Here is an 18266-nt window from a genome sequence, read left to right as displayed (position 1 = left end):
TTAAATACAGTAGAAAGAATCACAGTGACATTTAAATACGATTCCAACGGATACGACACTCACAAGTATTTACAGCATTCACACGAAAATACAGAGGCTTTGGCAAATGAAGAGTGCAGACACGTGAAGTAAACATGATTATTTTACACAGTACAAAAAACAACAACAAAAAAACAAACTGTAAAAATCCAGTGCAATGTTACATTTCTGTTGGTTTGTCCTTCTGCTCCTCCTCCTGCACCTCCTCCTCCTCCTCCTGTGGTGTGTTTGTGGTCAGTGGGAATAAAATGTCCTGAGTAAATTACAGTTGACCTGTTGTGCTTTGTTGCCATTATTATATTCAGATGACTGGCCAAAGATGCTGGTGTCAAACTACAAACACTTCCTTGACGCTCCCCTTGTTCACAACCGTCCCCGGCAAGTTCTGACAAACTTCACAATGTCTCCCCCTGGTGGACAGATTGGAGATCGGCTCAAGGGGAACTGGCCCCGCCCCCAAAAGGACCGCCTGTGGTGCTTGCGGTCGGGGTGGGCGGGGCTTAGCAGGTGTCAAACATACGGCCAGTGAACCAAAAAAAAAAAACAAACAACAAGAGTGTCCAGCAGGATGACGGCACGACGTAAAAATAAGAATTCCTGAACGTTGAAGTCCAAACGTAGCCCCGGAGTAGCGTTAGCATGAAGGCTACACGGGGAGGCTAACGGCCGCCATGAGACGCTTAATGAGGACTTTGAGGTTTTGTGACGTGGACCCGAGGTGACGTGTGACGAGGCGTCCCGGAGGCCGTCGCGGATGAGCGACGCGACTGACGCTAGCGACTGACGCTAGCGACTGACGCTAGCGACTGACGCTAGCGACTGACGCTACGATGAGAAAAGTTTTAACGGAGGACGTTCGGATCGGAAGCCGCAGCAGGTCTTCAAAAGTCCTGCGAGTTTCTGAGGTGAGACTTGATTAAAGGATCTGAGGATCTGAGGGTCTGACCCCCCCCCCCCCCATGTGGTCCGATCTGCCGGGTGGTCCCGGTCCAGTTGGAGTCTTGTAAACGTTGCGGGGCCTGCTGGCGGGTCGCTGGTGGAACAGATTAAAAACCAGGTCCAGGTCCTGGGCCTGGTCGCCCCCCCCCCCCCCCCCCCCCCCCATGGGGGTCCTGAGTTGGCCCTGGGGGTTCTGTGCGTCCATTAGTTGGCGGCGGAGACCAGCAGCCCGCCGGGAAGTGCTGGGCCCCGGGTCGGGCCCTTGTTGAGGTCTCGGGTGTTGGCGGGCCACGTCGACGCCCTCTTGGCGGTGGTGTGCCGCCGGGCGTGTTTGGTCAGGTGGTCGCTGCGCATGAAGCGCCGGTCGCACACGGTGCACACGAACTTCTTCTCGCCGGTGTGCGTGCGGCGGTGACGCGACAGCTCGTCGGAACGGGCGAACTTCTTGTCGCAGCCCTCCCAGAGGCAGCTGAACGGCTTCTCACCTGCAGGGGGCAACCACAGCCTGTTAGCTCCCGAAGCTAGGGCACGCTAATGCAAACCGTCTGCAAACCACAGCCTGTTAGCTCCCGAAGCTAGGGCATGCTAATGCAAACCGTCTGCAAACCACAGCCTGTTAGCTCCCGAAGCTAGGGCATGCTAATGCTAACCGTCTGCAAACGACAGCCTGTTGGCTCCTGAAGCTAGGGCATGCTAATGCTAACCGTCTGCAAACCACAACCCGTTAGCTCTCAAAGCTAGGGCACGCTAATGCTAACTGTCTGCAAACCACAACCTGATAGCTCTTAAAGCTAGGGCATGCTAATGCTAAGCCTCCAAGAACTATAGCCTGTTAGCTCCCGAAGATAGGGCACACTAATGCTAACCATCTGCAAACCACAACCTGTTACCTCTTAAAGCTAGGGCACGCTAATGCTAACCCTCTGCAAACCACAGCCTGGTAGCTCCCAAAGCTAGGGCACGCTAATGCTAACTGTCTGCAAACCACAGCCTGTTAGCTCCCAAAGCTAGAGCACGCTAATGCTAACCGTCTGCAAACCACAACCTGTTAGCTCCCGAAGCTAGGGTACGCTAATGTTAAACGTCTGCAAACCACAACCTGATAGCTCCCAAAGCTAGGGCACGCTAATGCTAACCGTCTGCAAACCACAACCTGTTAGCTGTTAAGGCTAGGGCATGCTAATGCTAACAATCCTAGAACTATAGCCTGTTAGCTCCCGAAGTGGCGGCATGCTCATGCTAACCCTCGGCTAACCACAGCCTGTTAGCTACCGCAAGCTAGATGTGTAGCATTAGCTAATGGCTACATGTTTCCCAGCGAGCTGCTCTGTGATTGGCCGTTACCTGTGTGGGTGCGCAGGTGGGCCTTCAGGTGCGAGCTCTTGAAGTAGGTCTTCTTGCAGCCGGGGAAGTTGCACACGTAGTTCCTCCTGCGGGAGAAGTCGGCCTGCGAGACGCCGCCGCCGCCGCCCGACGGCAGGTAGACGGGCGCCGGCGCGAGGGGGAGGAGCTTGGTGTTGCCCAGGGTCACGACAGTCTGCTGGGCGTGGGGCGGCACCACGAACATGACGGCGCCCTGCGGCACGGCCGAGCCCAGCAGCAGCGGCCGGGCGAAGCCGGGGGCGGGTCCCGGCGGGGGGAGGGGCCCGGGGGGGCGCCCCGAGGTCTGAACCTGCACCGGCGCTTGGACGAAGGCGGAGATCACCCCCGCTTGCCCGCTCACCGGGAACACCTGGCAGAGGAGCGGCGGTGGGGCCGGGGAGGGCGCTGGGGGGGCGGGTGAGGACGGCGGGGGGGCGGGTAAGGACGGTGGGGGGTCGGGTGAGGACGGCGGGGGGGGCGGGTAAGGACGGCGGGGGGGGCGGGTGAGGACGGTGGGGGGTCAGGTAAGGACGGCAGGGGGGCGGGTGAGGACGGGGGGGGGTCAGGTAAGGACGGCGGGGGGGCGGGTGAGGACGGTGGGGGGGCGGGTGAGGACGGCTGGGGCTCCTGGGTGTCAGCCGTGTGGCGAATCACACTGGTGGCCATCGCTCGGCCGGCCATCTCAACAGGGGCGGGGCTTGGAGTGGAGGCGGGGCTTGGAGTGGAGGCGGGGCTTGGAGTGGAGGCCTCGGAGCAGCTCGGGCTGAGAGGCGGAGTCATGCACTGGATGGAAACAAAACACAAACGTCTTCTAACCAACCAGGGAATCCAAACGTCATTTGAAATGTCGCACAGTGAAAATCAGAGACGGGGTCCCACTGGGGCCCTTAGGGTCCCTTTGAGGTTCTAGGGTCCCACTGGGGCCCTTAGGGTCCCATTGGTGCTCTAGGGTCCCTTTGAGGTTCTAGGGTCCCACTGGGGCCCTTAGGGTCCCTTTGAGGTTCTAGGGTCCCACTGGGGCTCATAGGGTCCCTTTGAGGTTCTAGGGTCCCACTGGGGCTCTGGGGTCCCACTGGGGCTCTAGGGTCCCACTGGGGCTCTGGGGTCCCACCAGGTTTACGCCATAAACTAGGACCTTAATATTTCAGTCTTACCAGTGACGACAGGGCGATCAGGTCTTTGGGGGGGCCACCGCCGCCGCCGCCCTCAGGGTGGAGCTGGATGGAGTCGCACGAGTCGGAGGTGGGGGTCAGGGGGCGGAGCTTGTGCGAACTTTGACCCCAGAAGCTCATGCTGACGAGGGCCTCGGCGGCCTCCAGGTCGGGGAACTCGATGGTCCACTTCTGCTCCATGGCTGCAGACACAGGCGGGAGCGTCGCCATGGTTACTGTCAATAAAGCTACAGTCATTCAAACACGAACGTAAAGTCAAGTGTGATGAGCGGAAGGATTCTGACTCCGCCCACTCTCCTCCAGGCCCCGCCCCAAAGGGAGAGGAAGCGTCGTTCTTGCAAAGCACAGTCAACCTGCTGCAGGTTGTGTGATTTCCCACGGTCCCACAAACGCACCACGGCTGAAGCGCAAACAAAGCGGGGAGACACCTCGCGGGGCGTTCAGGGACAGTCCGTCATTCTGCTGATCTGTTGCGGGGCGTTCAGGGACAATCCGTCATTCTGCGATCTACTGCGGGGCGTTCAGGGACAAACTGTTAATCTGCGATCTACCGCGGGGCGTTCAGGGACAAACTGTTAGTCTACGATCTACCGCGGGGCGTTCAGGGACAAACTGTTAATCAACGATCTACCGCGGGGCGTTCAGGGACAAACGGTTAGTCTACGATCTACCGCGGGGCGTTCAGGGACAAACTGTTAATCTGCGATCTACCGCGGGGCGTTCAGGGACAAACCGTTAGTCTACGATCTACCGCGGGGCGTTCAGGGACAAACCGTTAGTCTACGATCTACCGCGGGGCGTTCAGGGACAAACTGTTAGTCTACGATCTACCGCGGGGCGTTCAGGGACAAACTGTTAGTCTACGATCTACCGCGGGGCGTTCAGGGACAAACTGTTAGTCTACGATCTACCGCGGGGCGTTCAGGGACAGCGCGTTAGTTTCGGGTGAGACTAGACGAGTTACCTGCTCTTAACAGTAGTCCCAGACAGGTTGGTTAACGACAAGTTAGTCACAGTGTAACTTCGTTACACCGGATGTCCTCAGACGACCTCCGGTCCTTCAGCATCAAAACAAAAGAAGCCGGAGTCCCGCAACATCTGGAAACTTTCTCGCGGAAGAGCCGCACCGGCGCCCCGCGACCTCAGAGGAACCGGCCGACCGGAGCCGACCCGACCGGGACCGGGACCGACCCCGACCAGGGCGCCCGGGGCTGACCCGACCGGACACCGGGCACCGGGCACCGGGCAGCTGTCGCACCGGGACTCACCTGACAGCAGCAGCGCTCCGCCGCGGGGTGACGAGCCGGACGCGGGGCGGCGGACTGGCGGAGCCTCTTCGCCTCTTCGCCTCTTCGCCTCTTCGCGTCGTCCTGCAGTCTGACTTCAGCTGAGACGAAGCCGGGGAGAGGAGAGGAGGAAAAAAAACAAGAGAAACGAAATCGAGCCTCGTCTGGCGGCTGGTAACACGCAGCCAATCACACGCAAAGGTGTAGCGAGCGCGGGCCAATCGGCGGCCGCGAGCGGCGTGATCGCTACGTGACCGCCGCGCCATTGGCCAGCGGCGGGGTGCGTGGCCACCGAGGGGGCGTGGCCACCGAGTCAGCGGTGTCACAGTAAACCCGGTGAACCCGGCCGCGCGCGCCGACTGGGGGAAAGGTGGAAGCAGACCGCGGGAGCGCGCGCGGAGCAAAACACGGAAAACAATGAAGCCGCGATCCGCGAAAGATCAACAATGAAACTGGAGGAAAACACGAAAATCGACAGTAAGATTGAAGAAAAACAGGGAATCAACTAGGGAACAAAAGAAACACCGTGTAGTTCACAATAAGACACAAGAAAAACATGAAAATCGACAATAAAATTGAAGAAAAACAGGGAAATCAACAATACAACAAAAGAAAAACAGTTAAATTAACAATAAGACAGAAGAAAAACATGAAAATCGACAATAAAACGGAAGAAAAACACAAAAATCGACAATAAAATTGAAGAAAAACAAGGAAATCAACAATACAACAAAGGAAAAACAGTAAAATGAACAAAAAGACAGAAGAAAAGCATGAAAATCAACAATAAAACTGAAGAAAAACAGTGGAATCAATATAAAACAATAGAAACACAATGTGGTGCTCAAGGGTTCAGTCAGCCGAGGGAATTGAACCAGTGAACATCAGATCCAAAATCTACTTCTAACATGGAGGAACAAATACTTCTGGTATACTGTGGAAAATACTCCTCCACCAAGCCGCTGATGGAGGTACTGCTGATGGAGGTTTAGCTGATGGAGGTACTGCTGATGGAGGTTTAGCTGATGGAGGTGTAGCTGATGGAGGTACTGCTGATGGAGGTGTAGCTGATGGAGGTTTAGCTGATGGAGGTTTAGCTGATGGAGGTGTAGCTGATGGAGGTACTGCTGATGGAGGTGTAGCTGATGGAGGTTTAGCTGATGGAGGTGCTGCTGACGGAGGTGCAGCTGATGGAGGTGTAGCTGATGGAGGTGCTGCTGATGGAGGTGCAGCTGATGGAGGTGCTGCTTCAGGAGGTGTAGCTGCAGGAGGTGCAGCTGATGGAGGTGTAGCTGATGGAGGTGTAGCTGACGGAGGTGCAGCTCACAGTAGAAGTGGAGGCAGGACACAGACGTGTGTCCCCAGACGACCCAGGCGTCCCTGAACGCATCACAGACGTTCTGAGGTCACACGAGGTAACAGTCGTTCTACTCATAGTACCGCAGTACTTTTGCTCAGTGTAATCCAGTACTTGTACTCAGAGTTCATGTGAGGACTTTGTCCCAGACGAGCCGTCAGGGAAGAAAACTGTTTGTACTCCAGATCATCCGAGGTAACTGCAGTACTTTTACTGCAAAGTGCTGACAACTCCAATACTTTGATTCAGCAGGAAACTGCAGTACTGCAGGGCATACACGCAGTACTGCAGTACTTCATAGAGTACACAAAGCAATGCAGTATTTCAATGAGAGTACTGCCGTATTTCCATGAGTACGCAAAGTACTTTCAGTAATTCAATGGGTGTAAATGCAGTACCTCACAGTGTACACAAAGTACTGCAGTGTTTCAATGAGTATGCAAAATACTGCAATACTTGGCAGAGAGTAGAGTACTGCAGTACTTGACAGAGTACAGAGTACTGCAGCATTTCACTGAGTACAGAGTACTGCAGTACTCAACAGAGTACAGAGTACTGCAGTACTGGACAGACAGCAGAGTACAGAGTATTGGACAGAGTACAGAGTACTGCAGTACAGTACAGAGTACACAGTACAGAGTACTGCACAGAGTACAGAGTATTGGACAGAGTACAGAGAACAGGACAGAGTACTGCACAGAGTACAGGACAGAGTACAGAGTACACAGTACAGAGTACAGGACAGAGTACACAGTACAGAGTACTGGACAGAGTACACAGTACAGAGTACTCTGGCAGCTCCAGGTCAAGTGAGGACGAGTTCAGCAGAGCAGAAACTAAAGCAGCACGAGGCTCGTCTCCCCGGCGGCTCTCTGTAGTATCACCATGGCAACAGGCCCAACGCTGAGGTTGCCTAGCAACAGCCACGGCAGATTTAACAGCGATGACCTCAGAGCGGAGTCTGTGTTTTCCTACTTTCTGCAGTCACCTGAAGGCACCTCCAGAGGACAACCGAGGACACTGCAGGAGGAGGAGGAGGAGGAGGGGGAGGAAGAGGAGGAAGAGGAGGAAGAAGCTGGATCTGGACCCCCCCCCTCCCCCCCACCGCCCCCCCAGCTTCAGGAACCAATCAGAGCCAACGTGTAGAAAGAGATTTATTAAAAAACAACCAATCAGAGCGAAGGACGTCCTGCAGCGTCTCGTCCTCTCAGCGTCCAGCCTGGTCCTGCAGGATCTGGGGGTCTCCGGATGAAGCTCTGGTCCCGGTCCTGGTCCTGGGTGAAGCCCTGGTCCCGGTCCCAGTCCTGGGTGAAGCCCTGGTCCGGGTCCCGGTCCCGGTCCCGGTCCCGGCCCGTCTGGGTGTCTTGCAGCCGAACAGGCGTCTCTCCACACAGAGCACCTCCTGCAGGAGGACGGCCGGGCGGAGGTGCAGCAGGAAGGAGAAGAGCTGCAGGAGCCACCTGGAGGACCGGGGGAGGGACGACTCCACCCCCCCCAGGAAGTGCTCTGGGTTACACTGCCTGCACCACAGAAGAAGAGCTGGGCTGCTGACCTGTTCCTGACCGGTTTAGACTGGTTCTGACTGGTTTAGACTGGTTCTGACCTGTTCAGACCTGTTTAGACTGGTTCTAACTGGTTTAGACTGGTTCTAACTGGTTTAGACTGGTTCTGACCTGTTAAGACTGGTTCTAACGTGTTCCTGGCCGGTTCTGACCTGTTAAGACTGGTTTAGACTGGTTCTAACGTGTTCTGACCTGTTCCTGACCGGTTTAGACTGGTTCTGACCTGTTTAGACTGGTTCTGACCTGTTTAGACTGGTTCTAACTGGTTTAGACTGGTTCTGACCTGTTCAGACCTGTTTAGACTGGTTCTAACTGGTTTAGACTGGTTCTAACTGGTTTAGACTGGTTCTGACCTGTTAAGACTGGTTTAGACTGGTTCTAACGTGTTCTGACCTGTTCCTGACCGGTTTAGACTGGTTCTGACCTGTTTAGACTGGTTCTAACTGGTTTAGACTGGTTCTAACGTGTTCCTGGCCGGTTCTGACCTGTTCCTGACCGGTTTAGACTGGTTCTGACCTGTTTAGACTGGTTCTAACTGGTTTAGACTGGTTCTAACGTGTTCCTGGCCGGTTCTGACCTGTTAAGACCGGTTTAGACTGGTTCTAACTGGTTTAGACTGGTTCAGACCTGTTCCTGACTGGTTTAGACTGGTTCTAACTGGTTTAGACCGGTTCTGGCCTGTTCCTGAATGGTTCCAGGTTCTAGAGTCAGCTCAGTTCAGAGTTCTCTCCAACTCAGTCTCGAGTCCAGGGACTGTTCTGGACCGGGTCCAGTTTGGGTTTTAGCAGAGGTACTGGCCCAGATAACCAATCTGTTCCTGACTGGTTCAGACTGGTTCTAACGTGTTCAGACTGGTTCTAATGTGTTCAGACTGGTTCTAATGTGTTCAGACTGGTTCTAACGTGTTCAGACTGGTTCTAACGTGTTCAGACTGGTTCTAACGTGTTCAGACTGGTTCTAACGTGTTCAGACTGGTTCTAACGTGTTCAGACTGGTTCTAACGTGTTCAGACTGGTTCTAACGTGTCCCTGACCGGATCCAGTTTGGGTTTTAGCAGGTGTACTGGCCCAGACTACCGATCTGTCCCTGGACGGCGTCTCTCGCCTGGCCTGGGACCAGTTTGGGACCAGCCCCCTGACCCGGTTCTGTGGCGTGGACCCGGTCCCGGTGCGAGGCCTTACCTGCCGCTGCAGGGCTGCAGCGCGGCGTGCCAGTACGAGCGGTTGGACGGAGTCCGGACGCCGTCCCCCAGGGTCAGGAACCCGTCCAGCTTGGTCCCGTGCATACTGGGACCGTCGGAACCGTCCCCGTCCCCCCAGCGGAACCTGAAGCTGGACGGGCCGGCGGCCTGGACGCCTGCGGGACACGAGGACAGCCTCTCGAAACAGGACTGCAGCTGCTCCGCGGTTCCTGCAGGGGGACAAGTCCTGGTCTGGATCTAGCACTTAAAGGGGACAGTCTGGACCCGCGGGGACTCGGAGACGTCGTGTCCTACTTTTCCTCTTCGTCACCAAGTATCTTTCCTCCGAACTTCTGAAGACCGTCTTCTTGGGCTTCCACTGCGTCCTGAGGACGAGACAGAGACGGAGACACGGTTCACCGAGAGCCCCGCCCCTTTTTGGGGACAAGCCCCGCCCCTTTTTGGGGGACAGGAAGTAGTCACCTGGCGGTGGTGCGGTCGCTCCCCTGCTGGGCTCGGACCAGAGCCGCCTGGACCAGCCGGTACCACCTCCTCAGGTGGAACGTGTCCTCTGTAGTGGACAAGAGACACACCAGACCCCAGGTCACAGGTCTCGCCGGCGGGACGGTCTAGATTCTGGACCGTCTCACCAGACCCCCGTGTCCCCGGGGTTGGACGGTCTACATTCCGGAGACACGTAGTGTCCAGGACTCACCCGGACCGTACTTCGCCTGGTTGGACAAGTCCCTGAAAGACAAGAGACAAGAGTCAGACCGGCGGTGGTCCAGAGTGGACGGGGTCTACCGGGGACGGTCCCTTACCACTCGGTAAGGTCGTCCAGGCGGAACAGCAGCTTCATGGTGACGACCAGCAGCGCGGCGGCCTGCAGGTCGTAGCGCGGCAGCGCGCGGCGGCAGGTAGGGTCCAGGGTCTGGACCGCCGGGTCCAGCAGGCCGGCGCGCTCCGTCACCCTGCAGACCCACAGGTGGAGCTCGTCTGCCGGGGGGGGGGGGGACAGGTGTGAGAGGTGGGCGGAGCCATGGCGGAGGCGTTGCCGTGGCGACGGGAGGACAGGCGGTACCGGGGAGGTTGGCGTCCAGCAGGTAGCGCAGGCTGAGCCGGACCGGGTGCAGCTCCGCCTGCTGGTCCACCGGGGGGAACGCAGGGAGCTGCAGGACCAGGGCCAGGGCCTGGGCGTCCCGGTGGACCAGCCGGTAGGAGGGGACACTCTGGACACAAGGGGGACACAATCAGACCTCGGGACCAGAGGACCTCCAGGAGACAGAGGTTCTCCAAGAGACAGAGGACCTCTAGGAGACAGAGGACCTCTAGGAGACAGAGGACGTCCAGGAGACAGAGGACGTCCAGGAGACAGAGGACCTCTAGGAGACAGAGGACCTCCAGGAGACAGAGGACGTCCAGGAGACAGAGGACCTCTAGGAGACAGAGGTTCTCCAGGAGACGGAGGTTCTCCAGGAGACGGAGGACCTCCAGGAGACAGAGGTTCACCAGGAGACGGAGGTTCTCCAGGAGACGGAGGACCTCCAGGAGACAGAGGTTCTCCAGGAGACAGAGGACCTCCAGGAGACAGAGGACCTCCAGGAGACAGAGGACCTCCAGGAGACAGAGGTTCTCCAGGACTCACCTCCACCCTGAAGACCAGGATGTCTTTCCCCTTCAGCCTCATCTGCTCCGGCAGCTGCTCGTAGGCCTTGACGTAGGGGACGTGTCCGTCCCGCACCAGCCTGGAAAGACACAGACGTCACCTCCAGGCCCTCCAGGTCCTCCAGGTCCTCCAGGTCCTCCAGGACCTCCGGTCTCACCTGAGCAGGTCACTGAGGGTCAGCGCCTCGCGGCTCCAGACCAGGGCCAGGTGGATCAGGGCCAGAGTCCTCCTCATGGTCATCTGGTCCTTCCTCCGGGGACACCTGGTCCCTGGAGACCAGACGGAGACACTGGTTACCACGGCGACCCGTCACGGCCCTCGTTCTCCGGGAGGTTCCGGGTACCTGGCTGAGAGTCCGAGTCGCTCAGGGTTCTGGACTCGGTGAAATTGGTGGAACTGATGGAGGACAAGGTCCCGCTGTCCGAGTCCGAGTCTCCCTGAGGACAGACGAGAGGAGACGAGGAGAGATGAGAGGAGACGAGGAGACGAGGGGAGACGAGGGGAGACAAGAGGAGACGAGGAGGAGACAAGGAGAGATGAGGGGAGACGAGGACAGACGAGAGGAGACGAGGAGACATGAGAGGAGACGACGAGACGAGGGGAGATGAGGACAGACGAGAGGAGACGAGGAGGAGACAAGGAGAGACAAGAGGAGACGAGGAGAGATGAGGGCAGACGAGGAGGAGACAAGGAGAGACGAGAGGAGATGAGGAGAGACAAGAGGAGACGAGAAGGAGACAAGGAGAGACGAGAGGAGACGAGGAGAGACGAGAGGAGATAAGGAGAGATGACAGGAGACGAGGAGACAAGGAGAGACGAGGAGAGATGAGAGGAGACGAGGAGACGAGAGGAGACGAGGAGAGATGAGAGGAGACGAGAGGAGACGAGAGGAGATAAGGAGAGATGACAGGAGACGAGGAGACAAGGAGAGACGAGGAGAGATGAGAGGAGACGAGGAGACGAGAGGAGACGAGGAGAGATGAGAGGAGACGAGAGGAGACGAGGAGAGACGAGGGAAGATGAGGGAAGACGAGGACAGACGAGGAGGAGACAAGGAGAGATGAGGAGAGACGAGGGGAGACGAGAGGAGGTGAGGAGGACAGGAGGACGGTCTCTGTCCCTACCTGTCCGTCTCGGTACTCAGGATTCTTGGTAAAAGCTTGTCGACTCTTCTGAAGATAAATCCTCCACATCCTCCAGAGAACCTGGTCCTGAAGAGACGGAGACGTCCAGTTGGAGGACGGACACACACACACACACACACACACACACACACACACACACACACACACACACACACACACACACACACACACACACACACACACACACACACACACACACACACACACACACACACACACACACACACACACACACACACACACACACACACACCTTGAAGCCAGCAGGGACTCCCAGCTCCAGCAGGGCCTCCGCCTGGTTCTTCAGGATGAACTGGAACGCCTCGCACATCCTCCAACTGTGTCCTCCGTCTGGAGGGAGGACAACCTGTGTGAGGAGCAGCACCTCCCCCCCCCCGAGGAGCACCTCCTTCCCCCCAGGAGCAGCACGTCCCCCACTGACCGTCTGTCTTTGTCCGAGGTCCTCTCTTGATCCTGGTGATCCTGCTGGAGGCGGGACACAGGATCACCTGCTGCACCTCCCTGCTCCTCTGAGGAGACACGTGGACAACAGGTGAGACGGGCAGGAGGAGGAGCAGGAGCAGGAGCAGGAGGAGGAGGAGCAGCAGCCTACCTCCACCACAGTGTGACAGGACTGGCAGTAGAATCGACCCTCGTCTGAAATCCCCCAGTTCACTTCTGAACACAGAGCGCAGGACTCTGTGAAGCCCGCCTGGGACCAGACAGGAAGTACATGAGAAATACATGAGAAATACATGAGAAATACACAGGAAATACATGAGAAATACATGAGAAATACACAGGAAATACATGAGAAATACATGAGAAATACACAGGAAATACATGAGAAATACATGAGAAATACACAGGAAATACATGAGAAATACATGAGAAATACACAGGAAATACATGATAAATACACGATAAACACATAATAAATACACGATAAACACACAAGAAATACACAAGAAACACATAATAAATACACAAGAAACACACAATAAATACTATATACACAATAAATACGCAATAAACACACCATGACAGGAGACACACACACAATATACACAAGAAACACACAATAAATACTATATACACAACAAATACACAATAAATACTATATACACAATAAATACTATATACACTACAAACACACAATAAATACACAAGAAACACACCATGACAGGAGACACACACACACAATACACACTGAACTCACAATTTTGAATGAGTTCAATTAGAGAAAAACATGTTTTCAGGTTTTTCACACTTTACTTTCACGTGTTTCTCCAACAACAACAACAACGTGTCGTTGCTGCATCAGACACCGTGTTGTTAAATTTCCCGGAGGTTCGTGTGAAAACATCCACGCCGATGATTAAACCAGACGCTTTACATTTCTACGGATGTGTCACAATGAGTGAATTGAACGTTTTAAACTGTGTTTCACTTAAAAACGTACTAAAACGGAAGAATCGTGGACGGAGTTCGGGCTGGAGCGTGATCACGGTCAGTTCAGCTCCGTTTCCCGCATGAAAGAGGCCGCAGCCTTTTACCGGGACTCACCGTGTCCTGCGCGTCCATTCTGGCTAAAAAAAAACGCAGTTTGAAGGCGAACTTTGTGCTTTTTCTAGCACTTTATCTTCACCGGCTCACACTTTAGCCGCTACGCTGCTAAATGTCTTCTTCTACGGTGGTAGAAACGAGCTGCTGAGCGCTACTCCGCTCGGTACTGCCCCCGCGGCCCGGCCGGGAACTGCAGCATGAAGCCCTCCTGCGGCCAGGCGGATAACTGCATAAACAAACACAGGCAAACAAAGAAACTAATGCGTGATTAAACAAATTAACAGAAAACTGAAGTAATAAAGGAACAAATAATAAGCAAACGAAATCTGGACGTTATATTAATTGAATTGATCATCAAAGACATTTCGTTTTTTTTAATGAATAAAAAGAAACAGTGGGTAAGTTTGTTTTTGACAAGACACAATTTTTTGTGACATTCTTTGATTTTATTTTCTGATTCATTGTATTTTCCTGTAAATATAATATGTGCGTCTCTTGTCGGCTCCCTGCGGGCCTGGACGGCTCTTTTGAGCTCTTCCCGCCTCTTCGGCCCTCTCCGCCTAATTTCGGCTCTTTCCGCCTCTATTCGGCCCTCTCCGGCTCTCTCCGACCCCTTTCGTCTCTTTCCGACCATTTTCGGCACTTTTCGGCTCTCTCCGACTCCTTTCGGTTCTCTCCGGCTTTTTCCGACCCCTTTCGGCTCTGTCCGCTTCTCTTCGGCTCTTTCCGACCATTTTCGGCTCTTTCCGCTTCTCTCCGGCTCTTTCCGACTCCCTCCGGCTCTCTCCGACCCCTTTCGGCTCTTTCCGACCATTTTCGGCTCTTTTCGGCTCTCTCCGACTCCTTTCGGCTCTCTCCGGCTCTCTCCGACCCCTTTCGGCTCTTTCCGCTTCTCTTCGGCTCTTTCCGCTTCTCTCCGGCTCTCCGACTCCCTCCGCCTCCTCCGGCTGCGGGGTAAATCCCGGACCTCCTGGCCGCTGTCGGTGATCTCTGCTCGGCCGCTTGACGCGGCGGTGCCCGGTCCCCCCCAGGCGGTTCCGAGCAGGACGGGAGCGCAGTTTGTCGGCCGGAGCCCCCGCGGCGCCCGGCGGGAGGAATGTAAAGTTGCGGTGGGGACTTGTTGAAGACTTCCTCAGTCCGGACGCTCCGACATGCGGCTGATTCTCGTGGCCGCCTGGACGCTGCTGGCGGCGGCCGCGGCGGCGGCGGAGTCCCCGCTGACGGACCCGGAGGACCCGGAGGACCCGGAGGACCGGGGGCTCGGTGAGAGGTCACGGGTGTGTGTGTGTGTGTGTGTGTGTGTGTGTGTGTGTGTGTGTGTGTGTGTGCTGTGTGTGTGTGTGTGTGTGTGTGAAACGTCCTGAAGCTCCGGAAGTAGAGACATAACGATCAGCTCTGATCATCAATAACAAACAACTTGTTTACTACAAACTGTTTATAACTCTGTTATTCATACTTTATTATTAACTGAAGGGTTAATAATAACACACACACACACACACACACACACACACACACACACACACACACACACACACACACACACACACACACACTGCACACACACACACAGTCCAGATGAGCTCATAATGGAAACTTTTACTTTGATGTTTTCATCATCAACATCTGGAGAACCTTTAGTGTTCCACTGAGATGTTCTCCAGATGTTGAGATCAGCTGTTGTCCAGATGTTAAGATCAGCTGTTCTCCAGATGTTGGCGGAGACCAGCTGTTGTCCAGATGTTGAGGAGATCAGCTGTTGTCCAGATGTTGAGGAGATCAGCTGTTCTCCAGATGTTGAGGAGGAGAACAGAGGCCAGCTGTTCTCCAGATGTTGGGGGAGACCAGCTGTTGTCCAGATGTTGAGGAGATCAGCTTGTTGTCCAGATGTTGAGGAGGAGAACAGAGGAGATCAGCTGTTGTCCAGATGTTGAGGAGGAGAACAGAGGAGATCAGCTGTTGTCCAGATGTTGAGGAGTGAGAACAGAGGAGATCAGCTGTTGTCCAGATGTTGGGGAGACCAGCTGTTGTCCAGATGTTGAGGAGGAGAACAGAGGAGACCAGCTGTTATCCAGATGTTGAGGAGACCAGCTGTTGTCCAGATGTTGAGGAGGAGAACAGAGGAGTCCAGATGTTGAGGAGATCAGCTGTTGTCCAGATGTTGAGGAGGAGAAACAGAGGAGACAGCTGTTGTCCAGATGTTGAGGAGACCAGCTGTTTGTCCAGATGTTGAGGAGGAGAACAGAGGAGATCAGCTGTTGTCCAGATGTTGAGGAGACCAGGCTGTTGTCAAGATGTTGGGGGAGACCAGCTGTTGTCCAGATGTGTGAGAGGAGAACAGAGGAGACCAGCTGTTGTCCAGATGTTGAGGAGACCAGCTGTTGTCCAGATGTTGAGGAGGAGAACAGAGGAGATCAGCTGTTGTCCAGATGTTGAGGAGACCAGCTGTTGTCCAGATGTTGAGGAGGAGAACAGAGGAGACCAGCTGTTGTCCATATGTTGAGGAGACCAGCTGTTGTCCAGATGTTGAGGTGAGACCAGCTGTTGTCCAGATGTTGAGGAGACCAGCTGTTGTCCAGATGTTGAGGAGATCACGCACTCAGAGGTTGTCGGGCCTCCAGGCTGATCTCCCCAGGAGGACCAGCCGACTCAGTGTCGTCCTCTGCAGCGTCCCTCAGGTCCGTCCTGCAGCAGTTTGACGTCGTCCCTCTGTCCGGCCTGAAGACGCACTCCGTCCGCCGGAGAGACGTGGACGTTCCGTCCAGCCTGGAGAAACTGCTGAGCTTCAACGCTCTGCAGAGGGTGAGGACAGGACACCATGTCCTCCTCCCACTGCTCTGACTCCTCCCTGCTGACTCCTCCTCCTCCCCCTCTCCTCCTCCTCCTCCTCCTCCTCTCCTCCTCCTTCCTCCTCCTCCTCCTCCTCCTCCTCCTCCTCCTCCTCCTCCTCCTCCTCCTCCCTCCTCCTCCCTCCTCCTCCTCCTCCTCTCCTCCTCCTCAGACACTTCAGACTCTACCTGAGGACCAATGATCAGATCTTCACGGAGGACTTCCAGGTCCTCGTGTGGTGGACGAAGACGGTTCAGAGCGAAACGTCCCGGTCAACAGACACAACTACTTCACGGGACACGTCGTCGGTACGTCCCGTCCTCTTGGACGTCCTGGGGTTGCTCTGGACGTCCAGAGGACGTCAAGGAGGTCGTCCAGAGGAACCCCAGGACGTCCATCTAGAGGACCCCCCCAGGACGTCCAGAGGACCTCCAGGACATCTAGAGGAACCCAAGGACCTCCAGAGGACCTCCAGGACGTCCAGAGTGACCTCCAGGACATCTAGAGGAACCCAAGGACCTCCAGAGGACCTCCAAGACGTCCAGAGGACGTCCTGGGGTTCCTCTAGATGTCCTGGAGGTCCTCTGGACGTCTTGGAGGTCCTCTGGACGTCTTGGAGGTCCTCTGGAGGTCCTTGGGTTCCTCTAGATGTCCTGGAGGTCCTCTGGACGTCCTGGAGAGGTCTTCTGGAGGTCCTTGGGTTCCTCTAGATGTCCTGGAGGTCCTCTGGACGTCCTGGAGGTCCTCTGGAGGTCCTTGGGTTCCTCTAGATGTCCTGGAGGTCCTCTGGACGTCCTGGAGGTCCTCTGGAGGTCCTTGGGTTCCTCTAGATGTCCTGGAGGTCCTCTGGACGTCCTGGAGGTCCTCTGGAGGTCCTTGGGTTCCTCTAGATGTCCTGGAGGTCCTCTGGACGTCCTGGGGGGGGGTCCTCTAGATGTCCTGGGGGTTCCTCTGGACGTCCTGGGGGGTCCTCTGGAGGTTCTTCTAGAGGTTCCTGTGTGTTCTTGTCAAGGTTCTCCAAGACCCTCTGTGGGGGTTTTTGGACGTGGTCTTGGCTCAGCTCTTCCTGGTCCTGGTGGTTCTTGTTCTCAGTGTCTGGTTGTGTCTGGTTGTCCTCCAGGTGAGGAGAACTCCCGGGTCCAGGCTCACATCGACGACCACAGAGTTCTCCGCCCGGATCCTGACCCACGAGGCCGAGTACCACGTGGAGGTAAGTCCTCCTGGACAGGGTCTGAGGTCCTCCTGGACAGGGACTGGTCTCTAGACCTCCTTGACGTCCTCCTGGTCCCCAGCCCCTCTGGAGGTTCTCCTCGACGCCCCCCGATGGACGCCTGCTGGTCTACCGCTCGGAGGACATCCGGGACATCAGCCGTCTGCGGCGTCCGTTCCGTCTGCGGCTACATGACCTCCGACCCCGACCTGCTGCCCCCCCGGGACCCGGCCGGACCAAGGTCCGTCTGGAGGGACACTCTGGGGGTCCGGACGTGTCCCAACGCAGGGTCAGAACCAGTTTCCTGTTTGTCCCCCCCCCAGGGGGACGGAGCCGGGACAGACGGGACGTCCTGGACCACAAGAAGAACACCTGTCCCCTGCTGCTGGTGGCCGACCATCGCTTCTTCAAGCACATGGGCCGCGAGGAGGAGAGCACCACCCCTCAACTACCTGGTGAGGCCCCGCCCCCTCCGCGGCTAAGCCCCGCCCCCTCCGCTGCAAGCCCCGCCCCAGTCCTAAGCCCCGCCTCCTTTCAGATCGAGCTGATCGACCGCGTGGACGACATTCTACCGGAACACGTCGTGGGACGAAGACTTCAGCGGGCTACGGGGTCCAGATCCAGCAGGTCCGGCTCACTTCCTGTCCCCCCATCAGGGGTCCAGGTCCAGGTCTGACTGGTGTGTGTGTGTGTGTTCAGATCCTCATTGAGAGGGACCGCGACGTCCCGTGTCTCCGGGGAAAAGTCACTTCAACATGAGAGGAAGTCCAGTGGACGGCCGGAGACGTCTGGGACGTGAAGACAGCTGCTGGAGGTAAACAGGAAGTAGATGGGAGGTAAACAGGAAGTAGGAGGTAAACAGGAAGTAGAAGGAGGTCAACAGAGAAGTAGAAGGAGGTCAACAGGAAGTAGATGGGAGGTAAACAGGAAGTAGAATGGAAGTAGATGGGAGG

The 18266-nt window shown here is 56.0% G+C and overlaps 2 protein-coding genes across 4 annotated transcripts; both read right to left on the bottom strand.

Annotated features, from left to right (window-relative positions):
- Positions 1 to 1151: 1151 nt before the first annotated feature.
- On the bottom strand, positions 1152 to 4118 carry klf11a (Kruppel like factor 11a). The gene is given in 4 exon segments (XM_080514252.1): positions 1152 to 1463; positions 2323 to 2726; positions 2729 to 3123; positions 3495 to 4118. Coding segments are annotated over 4 exon segments (1308 nt in total). The 5' UTR covers positions 3723 to 4118; the 3' UTR covers positions 1152 to 1182.
- A 3188-nt stretch (positions 4119 to 7306) lies between these two features.
- Positions 7307 to 13383, bottom strand: taf1b (TATA box binding protein (Tbp)-associated factor, RNA polymerase I, B). Of its 3 annotated transcripts, none has more exons than XM_080514232.1 (15): positions 13275 to 13383; positions 12322 to 12420; positions 12151 to 12238; positions 11962 to 12059; positions 11688 to 11774; positions 10907 to 11000; positions 10721 to 10832; positions 10543 to 10642; positions 9979 to 10126; positions 9719 to 9893; positions 9613 to 9644; positions 9381 to 9468; positions 9213 to 9283; positions 8899 to 9127; positions 7307 to 7675 (listed from the first exon to the last, which is right to left on the bottom strand). In XM_080514232.1, the coding sequence occupies exons 1-15, from the start codon at positions 13290 to 13292 to the stop codon at positions 7363 to 7365; spliced, it is 1752 nt and encodes a 583-aa protein (XP_080370358.1). In that variant the 5' UTR covers positions 13293 to 13383; the 3' UTR covers positions 7307 to 7362. The 3 variants fall into 3 exon arrangements, with proteins under 3 accessions (XP_080370358.1, XP_080370359.1, XP_080370357.1); XM_080514233.1 differs by having other exon boundaries at positions 13171 to 13307; XM_080514231.1 differs by lacking the exon at positions 13275 to 13383 and having other exon boundaries at positions 12322 to 12473.
- Positions 13384 to 18266: the final 4883 nt, after the last annotated feature.

Source organism: Blennius ocellaris, assembly GCF_963422515.1.
Source record: "Blennius ocellaris genome assembly, chromosome: 18".
NCBI classification, from domain to species: Eukaryota; Metazoa; Chordata; class Actinopteri; order Blenniiformes; family Blenniidae; genus Blennius; species Blennius ocellaris.
This window is presented reverse-complemented; position numbering and strand designations above follow the sequence as displayed.

Coding starts and splice junctions, on each gene's coding strand:
- taf1b (XM_080514231.1), bottom strand. CDS start 12,465: ATGTATTTCTCATGTATTTCTCATGTACTTCCTGTCTGGTCCCAGGCG. Junction 12,239..12,321: donor CCTGTCACACTGTGGTGGAG/GTAGGCTGCTGC, acceptor GTGTCTCCTCAG/AGGAGCAGGGAGGTGCAGCA. Junction 9,128..9,212: donor CTTGGTGACGAAGAGGAAAA/GTAGGACACGAC, acceptor GTCCCCCTGCAG/GAACCGCGGAGCAGCTGCAG.